The 15882-nt window shown below is 47.0% G+C and overlaps 2 protein-coding genes across 2 annotated transcripts; one reads left to right on the top strand and one right to left on the bottom strand.

Moving 5' to 3' along the window:
- Positions 1-7533: 7533 nt before the first annotated feature.
- On the top strand, positions 7534-8478 carry LOC310843655 (olfactory receptor 51I2-like; the record flags this gene model as incomplete). Its single annotated transcript, XM_083737290.1, has 1 exon — positions 7534-8478. One exon carries the CDS (start codon positions 7534-7536, stop codon positions 8476-8478), a length of 945 nt encoding a protein of 314 aa, XP_083593416.1.
- A 6056-nt stretch (positions 8479-14534) lies between these two features.
- Positions 14535-15530, bottom strand: LOC310842795 (olfactory receptor 52D1-like; the record flags this gene model as incomplete). Its single annotated transcript, XM_083734934.1, has 1 exon — positions 14535-15530. The coding sequence occupies one exon, from the start codon at positions 15528-15530 to the stop codon at positions 14535-14537; it is 996 nt and encodes a 331-aa protein (XP_083591060.1).
- Between the last annotated feature and the right edge of the window lie 352 nt (positions 15531-15882).

Raw genomic sequence — 15882 nt, 5'->3', positions numbered from 1 at the left:
TGCTGTAAGCACTAACCTGCTCAGCAGACATGCCAACAATCCTACTGTTCAGGATTGGAAAGCTCTGAAACACATAGCCCACTATTTGAAAGGGACTTTGCACTACAGGCAGGGGTTCACCAGTCAGAAGACTGGAGGTCTTGAAATCTTTGCAGATGCTCATTTTGGAAGTGACACCACGGATGGTACAAGCACTTCTGGAGTGTGCTACATGTACAACCACTGTCTGTTTGACTGGCTGTGCAAGAAACAGACCACAGTAAGCCTAAGTTCCTGTGAAGAAGAACTCAATGCCCTGTCATTTTCACTCATGGATGGTGAATGGTTGATGCAACTGTTTCAAGACATCAGAGTTTCTGTGAAATGTCCTATACAAGTGTATCAAGACAATAGATCCTGTTTGCCTTTGCTGAACTCAGAGAGTTGCAAGCAAAGAACCAAAACTTGCAGATTAAGCTACATCGTGCAAGAGAGTGTATTCAAAAAGGACTGATTCAGGTGTCCTACATGGCAGGAAATGAAATTCCTGCAGATCTGTTGTCTAAGGTTGTTAACAGAGAACAACTTAAGGTTTACGTACAGAGGTTGCAATTGGGTTGAGCCACAGGTACTACAGGCTACACAGAAAGGGGGAGGATGTTAGGATATAGTTACGTTCCACCTTAAAAGGGAACAGGCTGTTGTGTGTCACATGCCTGTTTACTTCCAGCTGTCTGCTGGGAACTTCCGTTTTGTATATAGCCTTTATTCTGGCTGTTTTCCTGGACATGGAGGCAAGCAGTCATGTTTTTCCTTTGTTCTGAACTACGTTGAATAAAGCTGTAAATATGCTCTCCTGTCTGCATCTTTCGTTATGGAGATTCTGCTGAAAGGGTGTGCACGGGTCTTGGAATGTCTCTGAGGCTCGTGTCACTAATTGACTGACGCTGTTCCATGAGAGACCGGTGGTTGTCTGGAGACAACTGGGGCCTGCCTGATGCCCCCGTCTCCCTGGCAGCACCCCAACAGGCAAAGAGTGTTGCAATGTCCCCAGAGTGTTAATGACTTCTCAAGTTCAGAAGAGAGAAATTGGGTGACCATCTGGTTGTACATTTGTACTTTTTAAACACACAAACAGATGCAGACACAGACAGAGTAGGTTCCTCATGAGCTCTCCATCCTGTCTTCAATTACGATGAATCAAGTAATGGCAGAATAGTACTCTAGAGGAAGATGGTCTGTAGTTTTGGAGGAATTTCAAAGGAGTTTCTGGACTGGAGGTATCCCTCCTAGAAACTCAAGGGGAAAATATGCAGGCACCAAGAGAAAATACAAATGCACACAGGGAGAGGCACAAATATAAGGAGCCTTCAAAGAACCACATGTAAACCAATGTTTCTTGTACATTTCCAGATCAAACACATGATTTCTATTCACTACTTAAAGGATCACAGCAATCTTAGCAGTTGCACCTCAGCGCCATCACCCCAAACCATTCAGAATCATTTAGCTCTTCCGATCAGCTCTCATCATAATGATTATATATATAATCTTTTTTCCAATGTGGTCTTTTTATTAAACTGACTAATTTTCCTATTCATTAAATGTCTCCCAATATCCTCTTTCATATATCTACAAAAAATTCAAGGTGAATCGCAATCACCATGCCTAGCCGGTTCTCTTTTCATGCATACAAAGGGCACCATAGATTCTAAAAGTTTATTCTTTTCAGTGTTCTGGGAAGAGCTTTCATCATATACAGTACCTGAAAGCAACTGGTTCTGTGTTGTAAAAGGTAGTCAGGCACAGACTTACTCAGTTTAGCAAGGCTCAAAAGAAAATGAAATCATCAAAATGATGCAGTTTTATGAATTTCTTCTTCTAATTCTCAGTCCAGTGAGCACAGTGAAGTCAAAGCCCAACTAGTCTTCAGGCCCATTTCCACTGAACACTACCTGTTTTCTCACACCTGAATCATGAGGGCTACTGTATGTCCTTCATGCTCTGTCAGAGGCCGTATCCTCCTGAGGCTGGGAGTTTGCAGGTGTGGAGAGTGTGGTTGTTGGGCTCAGGTCCTGCTTGCATTCACAAGAAGAGCACGCAGGACTGGATGGTCTTCTGGTCTGATGCAATGGAGATGTTCTTCTGTTCTTCTTTTACCAGGGAAACTTACCAGGCATTGGTAGTGCTGTACAAACCCTGCACAGCTTGGGACCAGTATACCTAAAAGATTATTTCATCCCATCACAGCACTCTGTAGCTGGAGATACCTTTTCTGTTCCATTTGAAGTCTGAATCAGGCTTTCATTTTGGTGGCCTCTGCTCATTGGAGTGCCTCTTGAGACACACATAACATCTGTGTGTGTGTGTGTGTGTGTTTGCACCTGTTGAAGACTTTCTTCTTCCAACAAGCCTTCAAGATGGAGATTTTTCATCCAATCGGTATCTGCATAAGATTTGAAAATCTTTTGGTATATGGAATTATTTTAATTATTTTAATATTATTTAAATGCATGAAATCAGCCCTGAGTGCTCACTGGAAGGACAGATCGTGAAGCTGAGGCTCCAGTACTTTGGCCACCTCATGAGAAGAGAAGACTCCCTGGAGAAGACCCTGATGTTGTAAAAGATGGAGGGCACAAGGAGAAGGGGGCGACGGAGGACGAGATGGTGGGACAGTGTTCTCGAAGCTACCAGCATGAGTTTGACCAAACTGCGGGAGGCAGTGGAGGACAGAGGTGCCTGGCGTTCTCTGGTCCAGGGGGTCACGAAGAGTCGGACACGACTAAACGACTAAACAACAACATATGTATGTAAAATATATCTGTTTGAAATCATTTCAAGATTCTTCATAGGAAGCAATTCATAAACAAAGCAGACAAATAAATAAAATCCACATTCCTATTTCTCTTAGCGCTACCATGAATACATCCCAGAGTGCTGCATCTAACTAGACACCTCGTGTAAACAATGCATAAAATATATAGATCTGAGAGTGCAACTTTGTAATCTCACTGTTGCAGCTGCTGTGACCTAGTTTGTCTATGGGGGAAGGTGCTCACAAACAGATGCACACGCAGAGACAAGAGTAGCTTCTTCCTGAGTAGCCCACTTTGTCATAATAATAATAATAATAATAATAATAATAATAATAATAATAATTTATTATTTGTACCCCGCCCATCTGGCTGGGTTTCCCCAGCCACTCTCAGCGGCTTCCATAGAAACCAAAAATACACTAAAATATCACAGATTAAAAACTTCCCTGAACAGGGCTGCCTTAAGATGTCTTCTGAATGTCAGGTAGTTATTTATCGCTTTGACATCTGCTGGAAGGGCGTTCCACAGGGTGGGCGCCACTACCGAGAAGGCCCTCTGCCTGGTTCCCTGTAGCTTTGCTTCTCGCAATGAGGGAACCGCCAGAAGGCCCTCGGCGCTGGACCTCAGTGTCCGGGCAGAATGATGGGGGTGGAGATGCTCCTTCAGGTATACTGGACCGAGGCCGTTTAGGGCTTTAAAGGTCAACACCAACACTTTGAATTGTGCCCGGAAACGTACTGGGAGCCAATGTAGGTCTTTCAAGACCGGTGTTATATGGTCTCGGCAGCCGCCCCCAGTCACCAGTCTAGCTGCTGCATTCTGGATTAGTTGTAGTTTCCGAGTCACCTTCAAAGGTAGCCCCACGTAGAGCGCGTTGCAGTAGTCCAAGCGGGAGATAACTAGAGCATGCACCACTCTGGCGAGACAGTCCGCGGGCAGGTAGGGTCTCAGCCTGCGTACCAGGTGGAGTTGGTAGTCAGCTGCCCTGGATACAGAATTGACCTGCGCCTCCATGGACAGCTGTGAGTCCAAAATGACTCCCAGGCTGTGCACCTGGTCCTTCAGGGGCACAGTTACCCCATTCAGGACCAGGGAGTCCTCCACACCAGCCCGCCCCCGTCCCCAAAAAACAGTACTTCTGTCTTGTCAGGATTCAACCTCAATCTGTTAGCCGCCGTCCATCCTCCAACTGCCTCCAGGCACTCATTACATGCACCATGTAATGACAGAATAATACTGGAGAGGAGCTCACTCTGCAGCTCACGCTGCTTCCGACCATGAAACATTGCTATCATTGCTAGCTCAATAGCTCAATTGCTAGTCATAGCTAGCTCAATAGCACCACACATCCATTCCAAACTATGTTACCAGAGAGAAGATGGTGGCATCACTCATGCTCCTCTTCTGGTTTTCAGTCTAGCAAGCACACTGAAGTCTATGTCCAAGTAGTCTTCAGGTTCATCTTCATCGGAATCCAAACAGTCTGTGCATTCATAGAATCGTAGAATTGTGGAATTGGAAGGGACCCTGAGGGTCATCAGAATTGGTTATGCTGTATGGGAAGTGGGTGGTGCTGTGGTCTAAACCACTGACTGGAAGGTTGGCAGTTCGAATCTACTCAATGGTGGTGAGTGTGATGGCCTGGGAATCTGATTCAGAGGCTGAACCGGAGAAATCCCAGCCTGCACAGGAGTCTCCGCCTCCAGGGCCGGCTGAGCCGGGGCAGGGCTTTGAATCTGAATGGCCCACACCTGTGCCGGATCCTCAGGAGCAGACACCAGATGAATCCACTCAGGCTCCGGGGGTGATTGAGGACCCATTGCCTGCAGGTGCTCCTCTCCCAGCCCTGTCAGGGGAAGGTGAGGCGGTCTCTGGGTCCAGTAACCCTCCAGCCTCTTCTGAGCTGCAGAGGCTCAGGGCAGAGAGGTGGAGGGAACTAAGTTCTATCAGGAGGAGTGCTCGCCTTAAGGCCATGAGAGGCGAGTCACTTGTGGGCTGGGACCACCCTAGGCCCCAGAAGAGATAAAGGCCAGTCAGCCCAGTCCCAGGTTGCGGGAGCAACATCATTGGAAACCTGTTTCTGCCAGCACCCAGACCTGTTTTTCCGGAGTTCCTGACCATGCCCGGCTTCTTGCTTTGGAACCCGCTTCACCCTTGGTGGACAGTCTCCAGACCCAGGACTGGACTCTGATCATGCCTCATGGTAACCCCCCCCCCCCCGGGACCAGCACAGTGAGGTCCTGTTGCTCTGTCCCAGCTCCTGCCAACCTAGCAGTTCGAAAGCACACCAGCACAAGTATATGAATAGGTACCACTGTGGTGGGAAGGTAAATGGTGTTTCCGTGTGTTCTGGCTTCTGTCACAGTGTCCCGTTGCACCAGAAGCAGTTTAGTCTTGCTGGCCACATGACCTGGAAAGCTGTCTGTGGACAAACGTTGGCTCCCTCGGCCTGAAAGCAAGATGAGTGCCACAATCCTGTAGTCACCTTTGACTGGACTTAACTGTCCAGGGGTTCTTTATTCTTTACCTTTACCTTTTACCTCCTATGTCCATTGTCAGAGGCAGTGTGGACATCACAGGTGGGGAGAGTGGCTCTTGTGCTCAGGTCCTGCTCATTGGGGCATCTGGTTTGGCCTCTGTGAGAGCAGGACGTTGGTCTAGATGGGCCACTGGCCTGATCCAGTAGGGGTTTTCTTATAAACAAACAAACAAAATCAATATTCATATTTCTCTTGGTGCAACCACCAATATAGTATTGCAGCTAATTAGCCACTTCACATAGCCAATGCTTAAAATGTACAGATAAGACAGTGGAACTCAGTAATTGCATGGTTGCAGCTGCTGTGACCTAGTTTGCTGTGGGAGGATGGTGCTCAGCACCAGTGTCTCTCTTGGCTTAGTGCCCCTTGGTGACCCCGCAAGCTGCAAGAGGGACGTCTCATCTCCTTCCTCTCCAGGGATTCCCAAGAAAGCAGCATAAATCTTTACACAGCTGAGCCTCTGACATGACTGGATCTTTCTCCTGGCCGTCAGCAGAGACTAAAACGCTTCCATCCAGATGGGTCTTTTTATGCTCCAGGTGGAACTTGTTCTTCATCAGAGAAGGTTGCCACAAACTGCCTTCCGGCTTCAGGGATATTGATCCAGGATTCAGGGCTCATCCACTCTGGCCAGTGCTTTCTAGACACGGGACAAGCAGAAGTCTAGATGAGCCCAGAATCGCCATAATAGAGAACCTTGCCGAGGTATGGAATGGGCCTGAATATTCAAGGGCTGTGGCTCTGGAGTGCTGCAAGTGGCAGGTAGGGGGTCAAATGGGCCAGATGCGCCCACTTTCTTTAAAAAAACCTGAATCCTGTGTACTTGCTGCCCCAGCTAAAAATGCTTCTCCCTGGCTTCTCCCAAGATGATGGAGTTCAGGGACAAGGCTCCTCCAAATTCCTGCAGAGCAGAGCAGCTCTTCTGCCTCCTCTTCCAGAGTGGCTTCTGGAATGTCTGTTGGTACCCATTATTTATTGGGATTTTAAAAAGAGGGTGTAATAATAATAATAATAATAATAATAATAATAATAATAATAATAATAATAATACCCCACCCATCTGGCTGGGTTTCCCCAGCCACTCTGGGCAGCTTCTAACAAAATATTAAAATACAGAGTCTGTTAAACATTAAAAGCTTCCCTAAACAGGGCTGCCTTCACATGTCCTCTAAAAGTCTGGTAGTTGTTTTTCTCTTTGACATCTGGTGGGAGGGTGTTCCACAGGGCAGACACCACTACCGAGAAGACCCTCTGCCTGGTTCCCTGTAACTTAGCTTCTCGCAGTGAGGGAACTGCCAGAAGGCCCTCGGAGCTGGACCTCAGTGTCCGGGCAGAACAATGGGGGTGGAGATGCTCCTTCAGGTATACTGGACAGAGGCTGTTTAGGGCTTTAAAGGTCAGCACCAACACTTTGAATTGTGCTCGGAAACGTATTGAGTATTGAGATGCTTCAGTATTAGTGTTTACTCAGATTTTATCCAGGCCAAGGTTTTAAAGCTCCATGTCTGAGCGAGGTTTTTTTCTTGTGTGTCCTGACTTCTACCCCAAGAAAAACTTGTGTTTCACTGCTGAATCAGAGCAAGTGGATTGCTGTTTGCTCCAATTCACTGGTAAAACGTGGGTTTTCCCATTGAAAGTGTCAGGACAAAAAACAGCCGCCACCACTTAGACATGGAGTTGCTGAGGTCTGTCATGCGCATGATGTGCAAACTCTGCAGATCCCTATGTTCAGGTGTTGGTTGGCATTGGTCGCTGTGATGTTTGGGCTGAAGAAAACTTTTGAAGCTCCCAAACAAAAGACCAGGAGGGAGAGAACATGCCAGTCAGGCATGAGTTTCTGCCAGGGTCCTACTCGAGTGTAGGCTGAACTCCTGACAGGAGTAAACTTGATTTCTGCTGCTCCAGAGAGCACGACCAAAACCAATGGATTCAAATTGCATGGAAGGCGATGCTGAGTAAACAGTGAGAGCTGTTCAACAGTGGAATGGACTCCCTTGGAAGGTGATGGGTGGCCATCTGTCAAAGATGCTCTAGCTCTGATGCCTGCTTGCAGGGGGTTGGACTAGATGGCCCTTGGGGTCCCTTACAACTCTACATATCTATGATTCCATGAAGCTCCCATGTTGATGATGAGGCCTTTTCCTCCCTTATGTCCATCCAGGTGCTGCTGAATCGGAGAACTTGATCGCTCACCATGGAGCTGCTCAGAAACCAAAGCTCCCTCCATTCTACATTCCTCCTCACGGGCATCCCAGAACTTCAGGCCGGAAATATCGGGGTCTCCATCCCTTTCTGCTTTGCCTATGCGGTTGCTGTCTTGGGGAATAGTGCCATATTCCTAGTGATTGTGAAGGATAAGAGCCTCCACAAGCCCATGTATCTCTTCCTCTGCATGCTGGCTGTGAGTGAGTTGGGGGTCTCCCTGTCTACCCTCCCCACAGTGATCGGCGTCTTCCTGTTTGATGCTAAGGAGATTGGGCTGGATGCGTGCCTCAGCCAGATGTTCTTCATCCACTGCTTCTCCATCATGGATTCAGGGGTCCTCTGGGCGATGGCCCTGGACCGCTTCATAGCCATTTACAACCCTCTGCAATACACCACCATCCTGACAAACTTCAGGATTGCCATGATAGGCTCAGGGATTGCAGCAAAGAGCATTATCCTGCTGGCCCCACTGCCTCTTCTCCTGAGGAGGCTGCCATTCTGTAGGTCCAATGTGCTTGCTCACCCCTACTGTCTGCACCCCAATTTGATCCGGCTCCCTTGTGCAGACACCACCGTCAACAGCCTCTATGGGCTCTTTGTCTTGCTCTGTACATTCGGCCTCGATTCCCTGTTCATTGTCCTGTCCTACACAATGATCCTCAAGACCGTGCTGAGCATGGCCTCCAAGGAAGGCCGCCTCAAGGCCCTGAACACCTGCATCTCCCACATCTGCGCCGTTGTGATCTATTACACCCCAATGATCGGCCTGTCTATGGTGTACCGGTTTGGCAAGCATGCTCCACCTCTGGTTCACTCCCTGATGGCCAACATCTATCTCCTGGTCCCTCCTCTGCTGAACCCCATCATCTACAGCATCAAGACCAAGGAGATCCTCACGGCATTTGGAAGGGTTCTCCATCGGAAGAAGTTCTGACATGGAATGGCAATGACCTGAACCATGATTTTTATATTTTCTGAGAATCCTCTGGAAAAACAATCTCTCCAAGGACCTGTTGATGGCATTTGACCATTCTACTGTGCAGAGTGTGTTAACTTATGGTCTGTGTGTGTGGTTTGGGAGCTGCACGGTCAGGGAAAAAACAATGCTGCCCAGGGTTGTAAAGACTGCGGAGAGAATAACTGGGTGCCCTCTTCCCACCTTGAATCAAATTCTACGCTTCCAGGTGCCATAAGAAAGCTGCAGAGATCGCGCAGGATAGTGCACACCCCGGAAACGATCTCTTTCAGCTTCTGCCTTCTGGAAGAAGGTACAGGGTTATAAAGACTAGGACTAGTTGCCTGAGAAACAGTTTCTATCCAAAGGCGATTTTGGTTTTAAATGCATTGTAAGGAGTCTCTATGGGAGTATATTGTAATTAAAAATCAGAGTTTTTAGGGGGCTAACCAGGTTGGGATAGCTGGGATAGCAGGCTTGTTGGTTTTGAATGTCTTATGCAGATTTCTTTCTTTCTTTCAATTTCATTGTTCTGTGTGGGACAATGACAATAAAGATTATCATATTGTATAGTATCGTATGATGCAGTCACATCCCAGCTTTTTCTCCAAGGAGCTCAAGGTGGTAAACCCTTCCTTGCTCATCCATCTTTTCATTGACTACAGAATGCACTCACCTTAGCATGGTGGGACTGATCCATGTGGCAAGTTCATTCATATGCTCCAGCCCTAGTTGGGGGTGGAGTAGTCTGAGACCAGAAATGACAGCTCCAGTTCGTAGAGAAAACTCTGTGGGTGTTTAGTGACTTTTAAATGTACCTGAGAGACAGCTTTTAGCTATGCTCAATCCTTTTCTTCTTAAAAAATGTTCAGAGGTACTCTCATTTTCCTACTCTTGTTGAAATACTGCCCCTCAATGAGGCCAAACTTAGATTCACAAAATGTTTAGGGGTATGTGTCCCCCTGAGTCCCCCCAGAAAAAAAGCACTGGCTATGCTTATTAAGATGGGACACGGGTGGTACTGTGGTCTAAACCACAGAGACTAGGACTTACCAATCAGGTCAGTGGTTCAAATCCCCATGATGGGGTGAGCTCCCGTTGCTCGGTCCCTGCTCCTGCCAACCTAGCAGTTCAAAAGCACGTCAAAGTGCAAGTAGATAAATAGGTACCACTCTGGTGGAAAGGTAAACGGCTTTTCCGTGCACTGCTCTGGTTCGCCATAAGTGGCTTAGTCATGCTGGCCACATGACCCGGAAGCTGTACGCCAGCTCCCTCGGCCAGTAAAGTGAGATGAGCGCCACAACCCCAGAGTTGGTCATGACTGGACCTAATGATCAGGGGTCCCTTTATGCTTATTAAGAAATGACCATGGACTCCATAGGACTGTGCACCCTCTGACATAAGTCATTTTATTTTGCAAATCAATGCACACATGTATTTTCATTTATTGTTGCAGGGGTGTGTGGTTTTTTTTTGGGGGGGGGGCAGTCCAGTCTGCTTCCACATGGGAGCAAATGATCAAGGCTGCTTGTCAAAAGAAAAGGAAAAAATACCCACATCGCTTTGCATCATCATTAATTAAAATCATTTTATTTATATGCCGCTTATATGCATGATTGCCTTCTTGCATTTCTAGTTCCTATCGCTTTCAGTTGGGTGAAGCCTGCCTGTCTTCCTTCGCTGTCATCCTGCTTAGGTCTCCTTTCAAGTCCCCTCCCCACTCCCTCCAGAAGCATCTCTTGGAGCCAAGGGTTTGGGGTCCAGTACAGTCGTCAACCTTTCACCCATCCAGGTGTTCTATTCTTTTCTAAACTGCCTAGACCAGTGGTTGCCAACTGGTGGTCCACGTAACCCACCCAGGGGGGTCTGTGGCCCCATTCACATAACAAAACTACCACCAAGATGTCAACGTTTTCAAAAGTAGGAGGCTTGGCTTTCGAAAAACAGGGGGTCTGCGGTGCTTAGCTAATTGGGACCTTCATCAGTTTTGTTGATTAATTCAGCTAAATGGTTTCAATTGGATTTCGAACAAATGTGCAATTAATTGTCACTGTCCTGAATTCCATTCTGCTTTTGTCTTCCTTGGTGGGTCTTGCAAGCCACTGTTGTGAACGACGCTTTTTACAAGGAAGGGGGCACTGGGGGTGAGTTCATGGAACCAAGGGGATGGCGACCTGAAAAAGTTTGGGAACTGCTGGTCGACGAATTTTATTGGCGGATGGCCGTATAATGACTAACATCAACAATGAGGTCATATGAGTACTTCCTTTTCAGGCAAATGCTACTTTGAAGTCAGTGAGCTCTTGTTGTATCCAACAGGTGGTACAGGTGATGGTCCTTTCTTTGTGTGGGTGGGTGACTAGACTCTCTCCACCTGAGGCAGGTGTGGATGGTGACATTTGAAGTGATGTTTTCTTTTCTTTTTTAATATGATTTTTATTTATTTTCCATTTAATATTATACATTCACATCATCTTTATCCACTATACCACCTTGGCTCTAAGACCCTATTGACTTCCTTCCCACCCACCTCATGGCTTTCAAAATTAACCTTTATATCATTGCAATTTAAACATTTTCCAATTCTAATTACACTCATTACAGAATATTTCTAAAATTTAAATGAATAGAGAAAGATAGAAATGTCTCATTACAAGTCTTCAGACAACCCTGCTAGTGATCTTAATTGCTTACAATGATCTTTCAAATATCGTATAAATTTAGTCCAATGTTTTTGGAATACTTGATCGTGCTGGTTTCAGATTTTTCCCATCAGCTTCGCCAGTTCTGCAAAGTCCATCATCTTCCTCTGCCACTCTTCTTTCGTTGGTACTTCTTGTTGCTTCCATTTACGGGCTAAAATAATTCTTGCCACAGTTGTTGCATACATGAATAGTCTTTTATCTTCCCTTGGTGTCTCTTCACCCACTAGACCCAATAGAAAGCTTCTGGTTTTTGAACAAAAGTATTTTTAAACATTTTCTTTAACTCATTATATACCATTTCCAAGAAAGCCTTTACTTCTTTGCAAGTCCACCGCGTCTGGTAAAATATACCTTTCCAACACTCATTAGTTCTTGTCCTGTACATTTTAGCAAGTTTGGCTGGTGTTAAATACATCTATACATTATTTTCATAACATTTTCTTTAAGTGCACTGCATGCCTTCCTTCCACAACCTTTCCCAAGATTCTAACTGAATATTATATCCAAAATCTTTAGCCTATTGTCTCATCACCCCTTTGAGCTCCTCATCCTTAGTGTGCCATTCCAATAGTAATTTAGATATTTTTGATAATATTTTCCTCTTATCATCCAATAATTCTATCTTGAACCTAGATCTTACTGTATCAAAACCATTCTTCTTTTTATCCTCCTTAAATGCGTCATTTATCTGGTGATATAGCAAACAAAACAACAAAAGGTCTTTTATTTCTTCAAATGTTTAAAAACATCTTAACTGACAACCAATCTCAGTCAATAATGCTACTGTTTTCTTCTTCCCCTGGAGAGTGCCTGGAGCTAGGAGGCCAGATCTCACGTAGTGGAACAACCTCCTGCAAGGTGCTTTCCCCTAGATGAGTGTATACCAAACTTGGGTCTCCAGCTGTTTTTGGACTACAGCTCCCATCATCCCTAGCTAGCAGGACCAGTGGTTGCGGATAATGGGAACTGTAGTCCAAAACAGCTGGAGACCCAAGTTTGGGAAACCCTAGATGTTTGAGAAGACAATTCCCCTTAGCCCCAGTCAGCACAGCTGTGCACTCAGCTCCACACAACATCCTTCAAAACCATCCCATGAGCTGTATGTAAACAAACCATACAAGGCAGAGAGCAAACATATTATTTATTTAGTTATTAAATTTATAGACGGCCCTTCATCTGAAGATTTCAGTCCGGTTCACCAGACGAAAATACAGGATAAAAACACAAATAAATAGTTGGAACAAAAGGAAAACAAGTCAATAACCCCCCTCCCACAACACATTTAAAAGAGCATCAGACGTCAATCAGCCAAAGGCCTGGTTGAAGAGGAATGTTTTGCCTGGTGCCTAAAGGTGTATAATGAAGGTGCCAGGCAAACCTCCCTGGGGAGACCATTCCATAGACAGGGAGCCACTGAAGAGAAGGCCCCGTTCTCGTGTTGCCACCCTCTGGACCTCTTGAGAAGGAGCCCCACGAAGGAGGGCCTCGGAAGATGATTTCAGGGTCCAGGTAGGTTCATATGGAAAGAGACGTTCCTTGAAGTATTGCGGTCCTGAGCCATTTAAGGATCTATAGGTCAAAACCAGCACTCTGAATTGGGCCCAGTAACTATTTGGAAGCCAGTGCAGTCAGACCAGGATTGGTTTATGTTGGTACTAAAGGGTTAAGAGGTAACAAGTCGCTCTAATCACTGAGCAGCTGGAAGTCATTAAGCATCCAGGAATGTGAGTTAGTTTGTATAAATAGTCAGTTCACCCGTGTGTTTTCCTCTCCCCCCCCCCCCTTGACCTGACTCACAGACTCAGTTTGTGGCCATGGGCGTGTTTGCTGATATGAGTTAAGTTTAGAGTAAAGTTTTCTTTATGCCAGAAATAAAAGCATGTGTGCTTTATCACAGGGTTTTTTCTTTTGTAAATAAAGTTTTTTCCTGAGTTCCAAAGTGCTTGCTCCAGGATTCTTCATTGAAAGGTACTGACTCTCCTGCCTTCTTCAACCGCTGCACGAAATTCTCTGCTGAGATAAGATTTATGGCGTTGGAAGCGCACTGGACGTTTACTTAACATTAAACTAATTAAAGTTTAATGGACAGTTTAATATTCTCAAACCGTCCTGCTTAGTGAGCAAACTGGCTGCTGAATTCTGCACCAGCTGAAGTTTCTGAACCGTCTTCAGAGGCAGCCCTACACAGAACACATTGCAATAATCTAACCTTGAGGGTACCAGAGCATAGAACAAACTTAGTTGGTCTTTAAGGTGCTACTGGACATTTTTTTATTTATATAGACTACAGTAATTAGGCTATCCCTGTTCAGATAGGGCCACCAACCGAAGCTGATGGAAGGCACTCCAGGCCACTGAGGCCACCTGAGCCTCAAGCAACAGCAAAGGATCCAGGAGGACCACAAAGCTACAAACCTGCTCCTTCAGGGGCAGTGTAACCCCATCCAGAGCAGACAACCTCCTGTCAGGAGCTCGTCCTACACTCGAGTAGGACCCTGGCAGAGACACATGCCCAAATGGCATGTTCTCTCCCTCCTGGTTGATTGTTCGGGTGCTTCAAAAGCTTTCTTCAGCCCAAACATCACAGCGACCGGTGCCAACAGACACCGGCACACTTAGGGCTTTGCAGAGTCTTCACAGCTTGTGTAACAGACCTCAGCAACTCAGCATTTTGGCTAATCTACTTTATTTACATATAAACACACACGGAGCACTGCAACACGGCTCCCTCTCTCTCTAGCATCAGACAGCAAAGAGAGAGAACAAAGGAGAGAGAACAATAATCCCACTTCAGGAAACACAGTAACACAAACATCCTGTCTCCGTCACTTCCCACTCTGTGGAGTCAAAACATATACCGTCATGTAATAGACAACAATCCCATGATTGCAGTCATGGAGCAGGAATTCTAACACCTCCCACCCATCTAGTCTAAGGAAGCACAAACAAACAGTTGCCTCAGTCTTATCTGGATTGAGCTTCAGTTTGTTGGCTCTCATCCAGTCCATTACTGAGGCAAGACACTGGTCCAGCACTTCCACTGCATCACCTGCAGATGTAAAGGAGAAACAGAGCTGAGTGTCATCAGCATGCTGCTGACAATGTACTCCCAACCCCACCCAGCAGTTTCATGTAGATGTTAAACAACATGGGGGGTAGGATTGAGCCCTATGGAACCTCACGTTGACATGCAGTTATCAGGGCAAGAAGCAGTTGTTCCCAAAGCCACGTAATGTGCAGAGATGCCTCCTCATCAGGCTGTCACAATTCACCACTCAGAGGCTGGGATGCCATGCAGCAATAAAGAGTGACAGCAAAGCACCCTTCCTGCTATGCCCCATTGGTCAGGGGTGGGGCTCCAGTTTTGGGACTGAGAAACGCCCCCACCCCTTGCAAGAGGAGTCGTCTGGCCGCTTCCCGAATCTGCTTCGTTTTAACCCCGTAGATGATGGGGTTGAGCATGGGGGGCACGATGACGTAGAGGTTGGCCAGCAGGATGTGGACGTGGCGAGGGATGTTGTGCCCAAAGCGGTGGGTGAGGAAGGAGAAGAAGGCCGGCGTGTAGAACATCAGGATGACGCAGAGGTGGGAGCCACAGGTGTCCAGGGCTTTGTGGCGAGCATCCTTGGACGGGAGTCGAAAGACGGTCCTGAGGATCAGTGAGTAAGAGATGGCGATGAGGACGGAGTCGACCCCCAGGGTGGACAGAGCTGCTGTCAAGCCATATACCACATTGGGGGTGATGTCTCCGCAGGCCAGGCGAGCCACACCCATGTGTTCACAGTAGGTGTGTGGGATGATGTTGTGGCCACAGTAGGGCAGCCGGAGCAGGAGGAACACAAGGATGACCACGGCGAAGAAGCCCCGGAGGACACAGACCACCCCAATCCTCCCGATCACCACGCGGGTCAAAATGGCCGCATGCCTCAAGGGGTTGCAGATGGCCACGTAGCGGTCAAAGGCCATGGTCATCAATATGGCCGACTCCACAGCAGAGGTGAAGTGGATGAAGAAGACCTGGGTGAGGCAGGCGCCGGAGGAGATGGCCCCAGCACTGAACCAGAAGATGCCCATCGCTCTGGGGATGGTGGTGCTGGAGAGGACCACGTCGGAGGCAGCCAGCAAGGAAAGGAAGAAATACATAGGCTGGTGGAGGGCAGACTCTGAGGCGATGGTGGCCACCAGCATGAGGTTGCCCAGCAAGGCCACCATGTACATCCAGCAGAATGGGATGGAAATCCACACATGGAAGTCCTCCAGTCCTGGGATGCCGGCAAGGAAGAACCAGGGAGGGATGAAGCTACTGCTGTAGTTGGGGGCAGACATGGCCAAGTGAAGCTCCCTGAGCAATTCATTCATTTGTTTGTTGTGGTTTGAGCCCCATGTTGGGCAAAAGGTTCCTGCATTGCAGGAGCTTGGACCAGGTGGCCCACACGGTCCCTTCCAATGCTACAAGTCAATGGTTCTATGCTTTCAACATTTTTTACTTGCAAACCTCAGAAGGAAGATGGTCCCTGCTGCCTACAATCTAAGAGGCATGGTATGAAAGGCAAACGGATTGGGGAGGAGGAGGCAGAAAGCAAACTATCCACTGTTTGCTCTGCTGCTTTTTGCGGGCTCAAAAGATGTCCAAGCTGAAAAGATCTGTGTCTGGGTGCTTTCGTTTCTTTGTATTTCG

Source organism: Podarcis gaigeae, assembly GCF_964106915.1.
Source record: "Podarcis gaigeae genome assembly, chromosome: 4".
Lineage (NCBI taxonomy): Eukaryota > Metazoa > Chordata > Lepidosauria > Squamata > Lacertidae > Podarcis > Podarcis gaigeae.
Note: the sequence above shows the minus strand (reverse complement) of the source record. Positions and strands in the feature narration are given on the sequence as shown.